This window comes from Gracilinanus agilis, chromosome 1, assembly GCF_016433145.1.
Source record: "Gracilinanus agilis isolate LMUSP501 chromosome 1, AgileGrace, whole genome shotgun sequence".
NCBI classification, from domain to species: domain Eukaryota; kingdom Metazoa; phylum Chordata; class Mammalia; order Didelphimorphia; family Didelphidae; genus Gracilinanus; species Gracilinanus agilis.
The window spans coordinates 13852270-13866571 of NC_058130.1; the positions used below are offsets into that span (position 1 = coordinate 13852270).

The 14302-nt window shown below is 57.2% G+C and overlaps 1 protein-coding gene across 3 annotated transcripts in view; it reads left to right on the forward strand.

Annotated features, from left to right (window-relative positions):
* Positions 1 to 13988, forward strand: part of OXSR1 (oxidative stress responsive kinase 1) — a 78405-nt gene extending 64417 nt beyond the window's left edge. Inside the window, exons 13-18 of one of the 3 annotated variants that reach the window (XM_044656692.1) lie at positions 229 to 390; positions 3348 to 3415; positions 6625 to 6677; positions 10991 to 11059; positions 11584 to 11648; positions 12044 to 13988. In XM_044656692.1, the coding sequence (XP_044512627.1) occupies positions 229 to 390; positions 3348 to 3415; positions 6625 to 6677; positions 10991 to 11059; positions 11584 to 11648; positions 12044 to 12118 (492 nt within the window). In that variant the 3' untranslated portion in view covers positions 12119 to 13988. Of the gene's footprint in view, positions 1 to 228; positions 391 to 3347; positions 3416 to 6624; positions 6678 to 10990; positions 11060 to 11583 lie in introns of all 3 variants that reach the window. The other 2 variants (XM_044656762.1, XM_044656634.1) reach the window with 2 other exon arrangements.
* Positions 13989 to 14302: the final 314 nt, after the last annotated feature.

The window sequence follows — 14302 nt, forward strand, 5'->3', positions numbered from 1 at the left end:
AACAGTCCTGCCGGACGTGAGATCTGTTAACCGTGTCTTTATGTCGGGTCTGACTTCGTTGTTCCCACGTTCTCCGTGGCTGTCTGCCCCGAGCCCTGTGCCAGCCCAGGCCCCTGGCAGGCGGGAGGCAGCAAGGACGCTGTGTGGAGGCAGGGAAGTCGTGTGTTTCCTGGGCGGCGGCGCCCCCGGCCCTGCCCTGAACCCGCACGTCCCATTTCTGTGTTGCAGCTCTTTCCTGCACCCGATTCCATGGGTACTTTACTCCAAATTCCAGGACAGACTCCTGATCACCTACCTCAGCCAGCTGGACAGACTCCTGCCCAGTCCACTCACATCACCGTCCCTCCACCGACACAGGCACCCGCAGCTCCCACGGGAGGAGCAGGACAGGTAAAACAAGCCCTGTTTGTTTGGGGGATGAGACGGTGTCTGGGGAGTACCAGCTGAATGGGGAAAGGGCCATCGGGTGGTCTGAAAGATGGGCGTCCAGCGGAGGTGCTCCATGTGCTCACGGCCCTCTAGACGGCAGCAGGGGGACGTTTTAGGAGGGCAAGTGGGGCCCGCTTGGTACCAAGGCCAACCGTCCATCTGTGCCGATGCGAGGCCAGGCCAGGTGGCCCCCTCAGCCTCTGCTTCTGTTTCCCCCAGTACAAGGGATGTGGGAAGGTTTGGGGGGGCGAGCTAGAAGAGGGAGCTGCTCCTTACTGCCTCTGGGGCTGTGGGCAAGGCCCTGAGCCCAGTGCAAGGGTGGGACCGACCAGGCTCTAAGGAGAGACGCTTCACACCTTGCCCCAATAGTGGTTCGGGGCTGCCTGTGCCCTGGCGCTTCCTCATCCGAACAGCGGCTGCTCGGGGAGCCAGGAAGGAGAGCCGCTTCAGACGCAGCTCAGGAGCCCGCTCAGGAGATTTAGTTGGATCGGGCCGGCCCAGCACACTGAATGGGTTCTGGTTCCCTTTGAGCAGTTTACAGCTCGTCATTTCTAACAGCTTGTTGTGAGCAGCTTCGGGATGCTCCTGGGGAGAGGAGTCAAGGGGTCAGCAGGGACGTGTGAGGGCGAGAACAAGAGGAAGGAGGTGCTGGCGGGGTGCCCCGGCCGAGGGTCTCTGCAGCGTCCGAGGCCACGTTCGGGGAGTGTGGGGGAGTGTGGGCCCGGCGTGAGCCTAGGCTTAGATTTACCAGAGCCAGGAGGGGCAGAGCCACTTCTCAGGAGGCAGGTAGCAGAGCCAGAATTTGAACTTGGGTCCGCCACCTCTTGGTACTCTGCCTGCGGTGCCACGCCAGACTCTTATTTCAGAGTTAGCCGGCCCTGGCTCACACAGGCCGCTGAGTGTGATCCCTGTGAAAAGGGAAACCTGCTTCATTTTTGAGGCTGGTCCCCCCTGCAGGCGGCCTGGGAGCGTTCTGCTCCAGGACACTCACTGTGCCAAGGAACTGAGAGGATAGTTAGTGCAGACCCCGATCGGGGGAGCCAGACAACCCCACAGGCCTCCCCCTGCCACAGAGCCCCAGCTGTTCACCCCTGTAGACTTTTCCAGTGAAACGCCCCCAGTGCCGGATGGCCACCCTGGACTTTCTTGACTAGTCTGGTTTTTTTTTTCCAGTTATAAATTAATTTATTGGGAACATTCTCTCCCACATACCATAATAGGCTTTGACTTCTAGTCTAGGTTTTCAGCTTTACTTTTCAGAAGTTAAAATGCCAAGTCGTGTTCCTTCCAGCAGTGGCTCGCTGGTTCCAGGATAGCTTTTTAGCCAGGTTGTGTGCAGGTCAGGGTTCCCCGCCCTGGGGGTCCCCCTGGTTTCCCTGCTACATCTTCCCTGCAGCTGGCTGTTCAGGGGCTCGATGTTTTTGAATTACCACCAAGTCCTGTTCTTCCGAGGGAGCTCGCCTCGGGTGTCGGAGTTCCTCTCCCCACCAGGAAACCTCTCCCGATTTAGCCGTACCTGGCTGCGGTTTCCCAGCTTAGGAGTCAGTTGTTCTCCCCCAGGAGAATGCATGTGCCTTGTGGGGTGAGGCCTGTTCGTTCTGGTCAGCCTAGAATAATTCCTCTGCAAGTTCCTTTTTTTAAAGCTCATGTTTGTTATTGTGATGAATAACCATATTTGCCTGGCTGTGATGTTTTTTGTGTATTAGAAATTAACCTTAGCATCCTTCTTTATGCCAGTGAGATTTATACCTTAGTTTAAGCACACTTAGTCATGAATTTTGAATAATAGAAATGGCTGAGGAAGGTGTGTTAGGAACACTCCGTCGCTGGCTGTAATGCTGGCCCCGTCATTCCCAAAGGGCCAAAGAGGAAAGGAGACCCCTAGGGCCGAGGCAGATGGAGCTGGAGACCCCTGCAGGGTCTTGGGGAAGGGCTGCTCAGCACACTGCCGGCTTGGCCTCAGCTTAGCTTCAGAGTGCTCAGTCTGGTTTAGTTTTTGTGTTTTTGTTCTAAACCCTTTCCTTCTTTTTGTAGAATTGATCCAAAGTGTGATTCTAGGGCAGAAGAGCAGTAAGGGTTGCCCAGGGTCATTCAGGCAGGAAGTGTCTGAGGCCAGATTTGAACCCAGGTCACTAGGCCCAGCTCTCTACCCACTGAGCCATCCAGCTGCCCTTTCAATCCTGTTTAAGGATCGTTAAGATTTTTTCCCCATTAGCAAGTTATTGAAAAGATAGATTTTATCTTATAGCCAATTTTCCCAGAATACCCACATACGTGTATACATGCTCACACGCATTCATGCATACTCACTCTCCAAAATGAGACTTTCCAGAGAGATGTGTTTGGCTTATTTATTTCTCTAGAACAGAGGCCAAAGGCACATAGAAATCTTGGGGTTGCTCCCATTAGCCCCTCTGTTACATGAGAGTTGCCTGTCTGTAGACAGAGTCTCCCCCCGCCTGCCCTGCTGGCCAGTATTCTACCTCCTGCCCTTTCCTGAACCCCACCGAGCTTTTCTGTCTCTGCCTCTCCTTCCCGGCCCTCTTTCCGGGCTCTCCTCCAGGCCACCATCTTGTTCTCTGCCTTGCTCTGTCTCCTCGTGCCTTCCCAGCCCCCCTTTATAGCTCGGATCACATTCTGCCTTGTATGAGCTTTGTGGGTGACGCCTGGCTTTGTCCACGGAGGAGCAGAGAGTCTTCCCTCTGGACCTCTGTGCTCCGCACCGCGCCTCGTTCTGCTCGGCTTTCCTTATTCCTTTGGGTCCCGAGCGTCAGGAGACCGTCGGGCGAACGGGGACGGGTGGAGCTCTCTGGGGGCTAAGTCTGGGGCAGAGGGGGTGGGCTTGTCTAAGTGGGGGATCCCCAAGCCCGGGAGGCTCGGCAGGAAATGACGCTCTTCCTTTGAATGTGATTTCACAGGCTCCACCGTCAGAAGGGGCAGGTTCCCAAGAGACCAAGGTCCCCATCAGTCTAGTACTAAGGTTAAGGTAAGTCCATGCTTCTTCGAACCCCCTCACCCGCCCCTTTACTTCCCAGAGGTTCCCAGTTCTCTACAGGCAGAGAGGACTCCCTCCTTTCTCCCGTTGGGAGCCCCCGTAGACTTCCTGCCTGGCGTTCAAGCCTGGGCCGGGCTTTGGAGGGGCTCCCCAGGACCCCTGGAGGGGTGCATGCTCTCTGCGGCACAATCTGCACAGAGCAGGGTTCCGGGCCAGGGACGCCTCTGGCTTTGCCCACACCAGATGAGCTTGAGAAGGCAAAAGGACCGAACCCGGGACGTTAAGAAAGGAACATCCCACTGGCCCAAGATGGCCAGGGAGGCTGCTCTGGCCCTCTCCCCACAGATAACGAGGGACTTGAGCAGAGCCTCTTGCCTGGCCCAAACACGGCCCCCAGGCAGCATGGGAAGGGGGCGCTTTCGTGGCAAGAGGGGCTCGCTGGGTTGTGTTTGCTCTGCTTCCCTTTGTTTGGCGAGAACTCTTCTACATCCAATTACACGAGCAGGAAGCCCAGCGGGCCTTGCCTTCAGCCCCTCCTCGTTGGCCGGGACCCGGACTGGACTTCTCACCTCTGTATTCGGGGCCTCGCGTGGGCTTTGTAGGCCTTCCCCTAGCAGCGGTGCCCAAGGGGACATCCTGGGGGGCTCCTTCTAATGCTCAGGACGTTCTTAGTTCAATGAATAGTCGTGCGTGGTTCACTCAGGGTGGGGGACCGCGCGGGGGCCACATGGAACGGTTCCCCTTCTGTAAGCACCCCGTGACGCCGGCCGAGCGGATGGACGAGCCATCCTCATGCCCTTGTAAGGCCGGCGGCACGAGGGCACGAGGGACCGAGTGAGCGGGACGAAGAGACCCTCCCCAAGGCGTGGTTCTCTTTGGGAAGGTCCAGCTCTCTCTCTCGGTCTGTCTTAATGCAGTCACTCAAGAGCACCCCGACTTCGCCTTAAGGACGAGAGTTCACAAGTCCTTCACCAGAGTAAGTGGCGCCTCCAAGGCCGCAGCCACTGCCACGGGAGTGCGAGGCAGATTGGGGGGCTGCAATCAGTTCCCATAAAGTGGGGGAGCGACAAGAAGTGACGTGGAGAAAATGGCTTTAAAAAGGCGAGTCGGACCGGAGGAGGACTCGCTTCCTTGGCTCTGGAGGAGCCTCTTTCCTGGATCCGGCGGCAGCTGGGCGAGCGGCTGAGATTCCTGCCTTGGCTCTGGAGGAGGCTGCGGGGGGAACCCTGGCTGGAGGCTCCCCGTGGAGACGGATCCCCGAGGAAGCCTCCTGGCGGGGCGCTGAGCTGGCTTCCCTCTCCGGGCGGCTGCCGCCTCTATCCACAGCCCCCCTTTCGCTCCTTCCACCTCGCCGTAAATCAAAGCAGCTAGAAGGCATCTTGACTTAAGCTATAGCCTAACTTTGTCACCCTCTTATGGAGCCCAAACCCCGACTCGTCCTTCCGTCTTGCTTTGGGCTCAGGCACGGAGCAGGCCCCAGTGCAGGGCCATCAGCTTAGATAATGTACAAGAAAAGTGCCTCCACGCAGCGAAGAAAGCTAGGTGAGAACTCGGATGCGACGAGGCGCAGCAGAGCCAAATGGTCAGCCACGTGGGCAGGCGGCTCTGGCCGTGCGCCTCCTGGAGCTGCAGGGGCGAAGCCTGCGATCCCGGCCCAAGACGGAAAGGCCGGGCAGCCGCCGAGCCCTCCAAGACGGAAAAAGGCCTGGAGCCCTGGCAGGGAGCGAGGCCCGAAGCCAGGGAAGGAAAGAGCCGTCGGCCAAGGGGCCCCCTCCTGGGACACGCTCCGCCTCCCCCCACCGTGGGTCAGAAGCCGCTCTGTAGAGCTCTCCCCGGGCCTCCCTGGGCCGGCCGCCCCGTCACGGCTGCCCCCAAGGCCAGGAGGCCTGCCCACTGCCCAGGAGGTTCTAATGAGAGGTTAAAGCCCAGCCCTCCCCTCGGCGGGCCTTCTTGCTCGGGCACTCGAGAGCCGGCCAAGAGTGAGCAGTCAGCGCTGGGCCTCCTCGCTCAGCCTCTGCAAGCCTAGAAAGCGCCCGATTTCCCCGAGGCGAGCGAGCCGGTTCCCAGCATCCGCCTGTGGGGGCTGGAGCGTCCCGAGGACCACGTTGGCCGTTCCGGCGGCTGAAGGGGGTGGCTGCCGAGGGAAGCAGAGTCCTACGGCAGCCTTTCTGGGCCGGGCTGGGGCCGGGAGCTCTGGCCGCTCCGCATCGGCCTCTCCAGTCACAGCTTCACATTCGACGTGGATTCATTTTCTTATGATTCCTCAAACCCGAGGCAGAATTTTCTGTTGAAGCGACATCGGTAGCCAGACCGGCCATCCCAGAGGAGTGGAAGATGCACGACACTAGCCGGCGTGGTCCTCGGCCCAGGGGTCTTCCAGGCTAGATGGAAGAACGAGGCGCCCCGTGCAAACGCCTTCCCCGGCTTTATCCTCTGGTCAGCCAGGCCTGGGGCGCCTGCAGAGTTTTTGAATTTCACTCTATGGCTGCTGCGTTGCAGAGGAGATGAAAAGTAGCCCTTCCTGCCAGGGAGGGCCAAGAGCTGTCTGGACTTTGGTCATCCGGCCTCTGGGACAGACTCCTGGGTCTGGGCAGGCCCTGGCGAGGAGTCAGGGAGCTGGTGGCTTTGGGCTCTCCCTGAGCGCAGCTGGCCCCCTGCCTTTTCCTTGTCCTGATGAGGGACCAGGATGCTCCTGGATACGTGGCATCCCCTTGTCCCGAGAGAAGAGGCTCGCCCTCGGGAGAGAGAGCAGCTGAGGGGCTTTGGTGTGCCCCAGCCACACTGCCCCCGGCCTCTCGGGCCTTCTCGGTGGCTGATCGCCTTACGTTGGACGTTACCGAGCCCGTCACGGCCGTGGGCCCAGCCCGCCGAACGTGCCATCCTGTGGGGGAGTGCGCTCGGCATTTACACGTGAGAGCTACTGATGGCCGACACGTGCATGTGTTGTTCATGCCAAGCTTACGTGGCCAGAAATCACCTGGGAAGTCTCGTCCAGAAGCTGCTGCCATTCCCGGCCAGCGACCCACTGAGCCCAGGATGCTCCCGCGTGCGCCCTCTTCCTTTACAGAAGTGCCCCCCAACCCGATAAAAGTCCAAAATGAGCCCACATTGGCTGCTCTGCTGCCCACCCTCCCCCCGCAGTAGCCACCCACCCCACCTTAGACGTTCTAGTTTCATGTGTTTTCTGTTCTCTTTCACAGGAATTCAAAGAAAGAACTTAATGATATCCGATTCGAGTTTACTCCAGGGAGAGGTGAGGCAACACCCTTTAACAAAGGAAAATTCTTTCCCCCCATCTCTCGTCGATGCTACTCGCCTTAAGAAGCAAAAAGACTTGGGCAGAGGCACACACATTCCTTTAGTGGATTGTGTGTTCAAATCATGGAATGTGTTGGGGAGTCTGTGCTTTAAGCTTTAGACCGGTATTGATGGCTTTGGGAGGTAGAAGAGAATTCTAGGTTCGTGGTTTTCTTTCGATGAGCAGCACACACAAGTTGGATCTAAAGGGACTCTGCCAGACAGTAAATTAGAGCTCTCTAGGCTTGGAGAGACCCGAGTTTGAATCTCACCCCCGACATGATGTGATCACTCTGCAAAATGGGGCAATGACATGGGCGTGATTGGCTTTACAGGATTGTTGCAAGACTTAGCAGACTTTCAAATGCTATCTAAATGGGAATTCTTGTGTAAAGGACCCAGGGCTGGGCCTTTCCTGTGTGGATCCTTTCCTCCCCCTCTTTTTGTTTATAAAAACTGTTATCTGTTGATGAAGGAATGACAGCCCAGATGAGGGCATTGCAAAATGTCAGTATTATAAGGGACCTCTGAGCTAGGCTCTTCAGTGACAGGCATATCTACAGAGATACACTTTTAGGGTGTTAGGCAGCTCGTTGAGAATCCAGTCTGACCTGAACCTCAGCAGAAATCCTCTCTGCATCATTTCCTCTCAGTGGTCCTGAGGTCTCCACTCGAAAAATGTCAGAGAGGGGAACCCCATTCCATCTTTTCTTTATAGCTTTGATCTTGAGTAAAATCTCTTTCTCTGCTGCCTCCCCTTCGGGGTCCTAGTTCTGCTATCTGGGACCAAGCAGAACAAGTCCATTCTCTTGTCGGTATCCCCTGGTCAAAGCCCTTCAAATACTCGAAGGCAGCGCTCATGTGCTCCTCCCTCCATGTCTTCACTTTGGGTGAAATATCCCTACTTCCTTTAACTGTCCCTAACTTTGATGGTCTTTCGTGTTCTCACCATCCTGCTCTCCCTCTTTTCGATACCCTCCAGCTTCAGTAGACATAGGAAAATGCTCTGAACCATAAGAGAATCACAGATTAAAACAGCTTGGAGAGACGGCCTCATCACACCCATCAAATGGCAAAGAAAATAAAGCAATAGAAAGCGTCAGTGTTCAGAGCCATTAAGAGACCAACATGCTTATTATGGTGGTGCTGTGGATTGAGCCAACCTTTCCAGAAAACTGTTTGGCCCTTTGACTTTGTAATGCCACCACGGGGCTTCTGGAAAAACCAGTGACCCAAAGAAAAGTGTCATACGGATGAAATTAGTTTATCGTGATACTTTTCGTGGCACCCCAAATGAGAAATAAAGAAACAAAGCTATGCTAAATTGGAAAGTGGTTGAACAAATTGTAGTATATGACTAATGGAATATTAGCCTACCATAAGGTAGGACAGATATGAGGAATTCAAAGAAATACAGAACCAGGGATAGAGCTAGAAGAAACCTAATTACCAGAACTAGGTACATGAAGACAACACTGAAAAACGAGAGAATTCAGGTGAAGTCAAATGACAGGACCTTAAAAACTCCCATTCTTTCTTCCTCTGTTCTGCCAGTAGCAGTAAGCCCCGAGGACAGCTGACTCGAGGACTTTGCTGAAATCTGTCTCCTTTGCCCTCAGGTTTCCCTAATCTGGTGGCTCAGTTGAAAAAAGCATTTGGTTTGCTTCGGTGTCTCTGAGGAGGTGACCTTTTCCTCCCCTTCCCAGAGTTGAGACACCGTCCCCTTCCCAGCATGTTAAGCTCCTTGGCTGACCCATCTCCATCCCATTCCATAACAGAGACAACATCCCTTTAGTCCCAGCTCCCGTCCTGGTTCTCCGAGATGCTTCTGAGGTCACAGGAATGGCAGCAAATACTTCTTGACTTCACTCAGCCATCTGCCCCTTCTTTATGTACTCTGGTGACAGTCTCTAGATGCGACTGGATCCGCTCTTTGCTTATCCAGCTGTGATTTCCCCTCCTAGCCCACGTCCTTTGTACAAAGGAGAAAACGATCTAAGCAGGAACCGCGAGGCTTTAGCCTCCCACAAGGCTCCAAGGGACAGCGCTGCGGGCCCTTTTGGGGGTGGCCACAGTGGGGCCTTCGGGGCTGCTTCGTTCCCCTCTTCCTCTGCTGCTCTGCCTCTTGGCCCCATCACTCAACCTAAACCATCTCTGGTGTTGCCAGGGATCCATGTCTTAATGCTGGTAGTCAGTGGTTTTTTCTCAGACTTCCTCTTCTCTGTGGATTTTGATCCCATTGACTACTTCCTCCTCCTCCGCATAATCATGGTACCATGTGTTCTCAGTTGTCCTCTTCCTGGCTGACCTCCATCTCCCTTACAGAGGTTTGTCCGAGGGTTTTGTTCTGGACCCTCTTCTCTCTCTCAAGTCATCTCATTGGCCCACCACTGTTGTAGCTCCCCCATTACACCTCCAGCTCTTGGTGTCACCTCACCAGCCTGCTCCATGAGCCCACCTGATGGTCCCAGAGACATCTCAAACTCAGTAGATCCAGAATGGAAGCCATTCTCTCTACTTCCCCCCAAACCCCTTTTCCTCACTTCCAGTCGCTCAGATCAAACCCTGACAGTCCTGCTCTGGCCTTGCCTTTCCCTCATGCCTGTGGCCCGTCATTTGCTAAGTCCTGTTGAACAGCATCTCATCTGTGCCCATTTCCCTCCACTCTTGCAGCCACCCAGGGCTAGGCTTCTGTTGGTTCTCTCTCCAGACTAGTGTCTGTCCTCATGGCTCCCAAATTTACACAACTGAAAGGTGAGTGTGACCTGCTGAGTTGCCCTTCTCAAGCGGCATCCCTGAGCCTCTGTGCTCCCTGGCATCTCGGCTCTTACCAGCCTGGCACCAGCCTGCCTTTCTGGGGCGCTACACTGTTGTCCTGAGCTGGGCCCGTGCTCCCTGGCCGCCTTTCTCTTCTCCACTCTGTGGCTGCTTTCCCCTTCTCGGCCCCTGAAGTTACTTCGTGTCCACTTTGCATAGACATTTTCCAAAAAGTTGGCACATGTCGGTTGCCCGTGTAGAGCGGCAGATCAGGGCAGCCAGGCTTCAGGGCCCTCACAGGGCCCAGCGCACAGTAGGGCTATGGTCAGGGCTCAGGACATGTATTCTTTCAGGAAGCCTTTCAGGAAGAAGGTTAGCCTTCTTCCCCTCATCCTTGGCTGTTACGCCCTGGTCCTGGGCCCCAGGCTTCGGCATTCCATGGCTATCCTCTTGCCTTCGAGATCATTTTAAAGCCTTTGGGGTCCTGGACATTCCCAGCCCTAGTGCCATCTGGGCCCTCACCCTTGGTACAGGGCCAGCAGGACCGTGCTGCTTTTGGGGGTGTCTGTGCTTGCTGCTGCTGCCCTTTTCGATCTGAGTCTTTTAAGAAGCCGAGGTGAGGGACTCCCTTGAAGCCCCCATGAACCCCAGCTGCAGCCCCCCTCCCCCAATCTCCTTGTCAGCTAGTGTCCATTCTTGGGTGTTTCTCATCCCTCTTGAACTGACTTCCCTTTAAGCTCTTCTGTTATTGCAGACCTTTCCTCACTGTGTGACCCTGGATCAGTCACTTAACCCCCACTGCCTAGGCCTTACTGTTTTTTTGCCTCGGAACTTCTACACGATACTAATTCTAAGATGGAAGGTCAGGATCGTATCCTGTTATTGATAGTGTCTTCCTGTCCCTTCTCTGAACACCATCCCAAGCTCATGCAGTCACACAAAATCCGAGGGTCACCACTAGGAGACAATCTGGAGATCCCCCAGCCCTGCCCTCTCACCCCAGGTAGTAGAAAGCCGGGCCCTCTGAGCTCCTGGAAGAACATGGTGCCAAGTTAGAAAAGCAGTCTGGTGCCTTTGATGTGGAATCCAATGCAGGTCTCACTTCTAAAGAAAAAGAAAACAAGTCTTCTCTTCGGAAGCTTGAACACTGGGTCCTGGTTTGGTGCTGGGTGGTTTAGAAAGTACCAGCCTGGCTGGACAGAGGGCCCTGATGGCCCCATTTTCCATTTGAAGGAAGAGGCCCAGAGAGTGCAGGGCAGGCAGAGCTGGCCCCGAGATGGCTTCACTCTTGAAGGAAAGGGTCTTAGGCCTCTAGCCAGCGCTTCTCCGGGGAGAGCTGCCCTCCTCTTCAGAACATTCTCCTTATTGAACCGAACACAGGCCTTGTTTTGTCTGTGCAGAACCCACATATCGCGCTCTTCTGGCCTCTTCCTAGGGGTCGCCTCCATAGCCAACAGACCTGCTTATGCTCGGGCTGCCTCAGGACCCCGTTTCTTCCTTTTGTCTTCACAGATACAGCTGATGGCGTGTCCCAAGAACTCATCTCTGCTGGCCTCGTGGATGGCAGAGACTTAGTCATAGGTAACTTTGCCGTGCTCCCATGTGTGCGTCCCTGCATGTCCGGGAAGAAGCGTTCCGATGCCCTGGACATGAGATCGAAGGTCCTTCCTTCAGGGTCCTCCTTGGGGCTTTAGACGCACTGTCCTGGCCCAGTTTACACGCTGCCATCCAGTGATATTGAATGAATAGGCCCCGGAGGCCTCTGGGAGACCCTCACCAAGTAGTAGCTGAGTCTCAGAAGGAGGGCATTGGCCTTGGTCCTGGTGGAGGAGACCCGAACCAGCAGAGACAGTCCTGGAGATGCGGGAGTTGTGGAGGCGGCTAGGGACAGCTGGCCCTCTGCCCGGGCAGCTGACCCTGGACCAAAGGCCCAACACCAAAGCCACAGGGTTCAGCCCAGACTGAGGATGCTTCAGTTTCTCTGGGGGCCCCTTTGAGAGGGGATTTGGCAAAGGGTGCCCTGGCTGTGGGATTGAGGCTGGTTCTGGTTCTGGGTTGAGGATGGAGCTGCTGCTGGGCCTAATGTTTTTTCTTTATGATTTCAGTGGCAGCGAATTTGCAGAAAATTGTGGAAGAACCTCAGTCAAATCGCTCTGTCACTTTCAAACTGGTATTCCTGCCTCCCCCTCCTTCCTCCCTGCCTCCCTCCTCCTCCTCGTCTCTTTCTCTACATGTAGGCCCTGCGGTCCTGCCGCCGTCCTCCCCGACAGGGCTGGGAGGATACCGAGTTCAGTATTCCTCTCCCTCGGGCCTGCGCTCTCCCTCCCCAGAGCCCCCTCCCCAAACATTTCACTGCTGCTCTCAGGGAAGAGGCCCCGCTCCCAGCCCCGGGTCTCCTCCAAAGCCTTCCTGACTAGTCGGCTGCAGCCCCCTCCCTCGTTGAGTCCGTTGCCTGGGTGCCGTCTCCTCACAGATCTTCTCTCCACAGTCCCTAGGCTAGTTCTGGTCGCTCCCAGAGCCCGGGGGCGCCCCAGATCTGCAGCTTCTCCTCTGTTTGATCCTCAGGCCTCTGGCGTGGAGGGCTCCGATCTTCCTGATGATGGCAAGCTGATAGGATTTGCACAGCTGAGCATCAGCTAAGCCGCGGTCCCGAGGAAGCGTCCCTGGGAGAGCCACGTCCTCCTCCTCTCGCTCGGCCGGCCTCCAGTCCTTACTGCCAAAGAACCCGGGTCTGCCCTTTCCCTCCCTCCCCCGTCCGGCACCAGCTCACCAAAGTCGCCGGGACGCGCTCCCCTCGGAAGCCGATTCCCCGCACACGCCGGCTTCCCCGTCTCCGACGCGCGGACTGGCTGTCCGCGGCCCGCGGGGCCCGCCAGTCTCTCGTTGCCTTACTTGCCCGGCGCGCAGCGCGAGGCCCCTTCTTCCGGCACGTCCTCCCGCCGGGCCCGACACTCTTGTCGCTGCACCAATAGCCATGAAAGACGGCCGGCCGGCTGCACACCGGAGGACTCCACTGCGGGACTCCCGGAGGCCGGTGCCGGGACACCTCAAGCACAGTCCGGTGTCATCGGCCTGAACTTTTCCTCTTTGTCCATCACGCTCTTGAGAATTTTCCTGAAGCTCGAGGGCCGCGTGCCGTCCGGCGGCCGCTTCCCGACGCCTGTCCCCGCAGGGCCGCTCGCCTTACCCTGGGCCTCCCCCCAGCGTGGCCCTGGGGAGGTGGGCAGGACACCCTCGTGTCGGTCTCCCCTAAAGGGCCTTTTCCCTCGAGGGACGACAAGCAAACCCTCACTTGTATCATTGGAGAAGCGGTGATTCTCACCCCTAAATAAAATGAAAGAAGCTTCCCTCCCTGCCCCTCCTCCCTCGTCTTCATGGAAGGGAAGGTCTGTGTGGATCAAGGCTGAGGCCTTCACAGCAATAAAGCAGAGTCCTGGCTCCCCGGCCGGCCAGGCCTGCCCGGTGAGCGTAGCAGAGGCCCACAGACCCCCCAGCATCCCCTCGGCCCTGCCTGGGGTGCAAAGGAAGCCTCTCGGGGCCAGGATGGGGAGGGCCGAGGCCCCCACGAATCCTAGACGGGCCTCTTCGGGTTTGTGGCCCCCCGTGGGAGGAATTTGGGTTTGGGGGCTTTTCTACAATTTCACAACTGGCCTTCGTTCTCAGCCTGCCCTTCGAGGCTGTGTGGGAGTTTCCCTGCCCTCACCGGCCCGGCCTTGTCTTGCCTTTCCTGCTGCCTGCAGGCGACCGGAAGGCCTCCCGGCTATCCGAGCGCAGAGCCGCCTTGTCCTTCCGCCGCTGACCCAGCCGGCGACCGCTTCAGACGGCTTCGTAGGCTCCCTGTGAGCCGCAGAGCCCCTCTGCCCCCCTTCAGGCTTCACCGAGGCGGGGGGTGGCAGGGGGCGGAAGGGGCCGAAGGGGTGACTCAGAGGGGGAGATCTTTGGTACAAGCGCACCTCCGTAGCTAGAGAGCCCTCCGGCCCCCGCCGGCCCCGCGGCCCCTCGCCCCGGGCGGTCCCAGGCAGAGTGGAGGAGGCCGGGCCGGGCGGTGGCTCCGAGCCCGGGACAGTGTTATTCTTCGGTTGCTGTCGGCGCGCGCACGTGCCTCCGTTGATCCGTTCGGGCAGCCTCGTCTTCGGGGACGCCTTCCCCGGCGGCCTGCGAGCCCCCCGATGGAGCCGGCTGGTGGCTGCAGGAGGGGATCCGTTTCCGGGAGCCCCAGATAAGTGCCAAGGCTACCCCCGGAGCGTACAACCTGTGTAACCCGGCGAATGGATTCTTTGGGGTGTTGTTAGCGCTCCCTCCAGACCCAGCCTAGAGCCAGCTCCCCTTCCTTTAGCCCCCACCCGGAGAAGCAGAAGAAAGGTGGAGGACTCCGCGGAGGCTCCTCGATGGCCCTGGACGGTCAGTCCCAAAAGGTGTAAACTATCCAGCCTCCCCTCCCCGTTTTTTTGACTTTGTATTTTACTGCACGTTCCTTTCATTTTTAATCAATAAAGAACAAATTGTCCGCAGCCGTGCTCAGAGCTCTTCCTTGGCAGCCCCCAGCCTGGAGGCGTCTTGGGCAGCTTTGCTGGCCTCTTCTCCTTCCTTTTGCTCTAGCTCGGGGTCACTCGGGCCTTTCTTGTCTGTGTTCATCCCTCTGGTCACCCTGGGCTAACGGGGCGGCGGACCACCTCCCGGGAACTGTCCAGTGGGAGCAGAACTCGGGCTCGCTCTGCCCCAAAGGAGTGCCGAATTGGGTCCGAGGACCCAAGTTCAAATTCTGTCTCCACCCCTTGCTTCCTTGGCTTGGGTCAAGGAACCTCCTCTGCCCGTGTTTGTTTC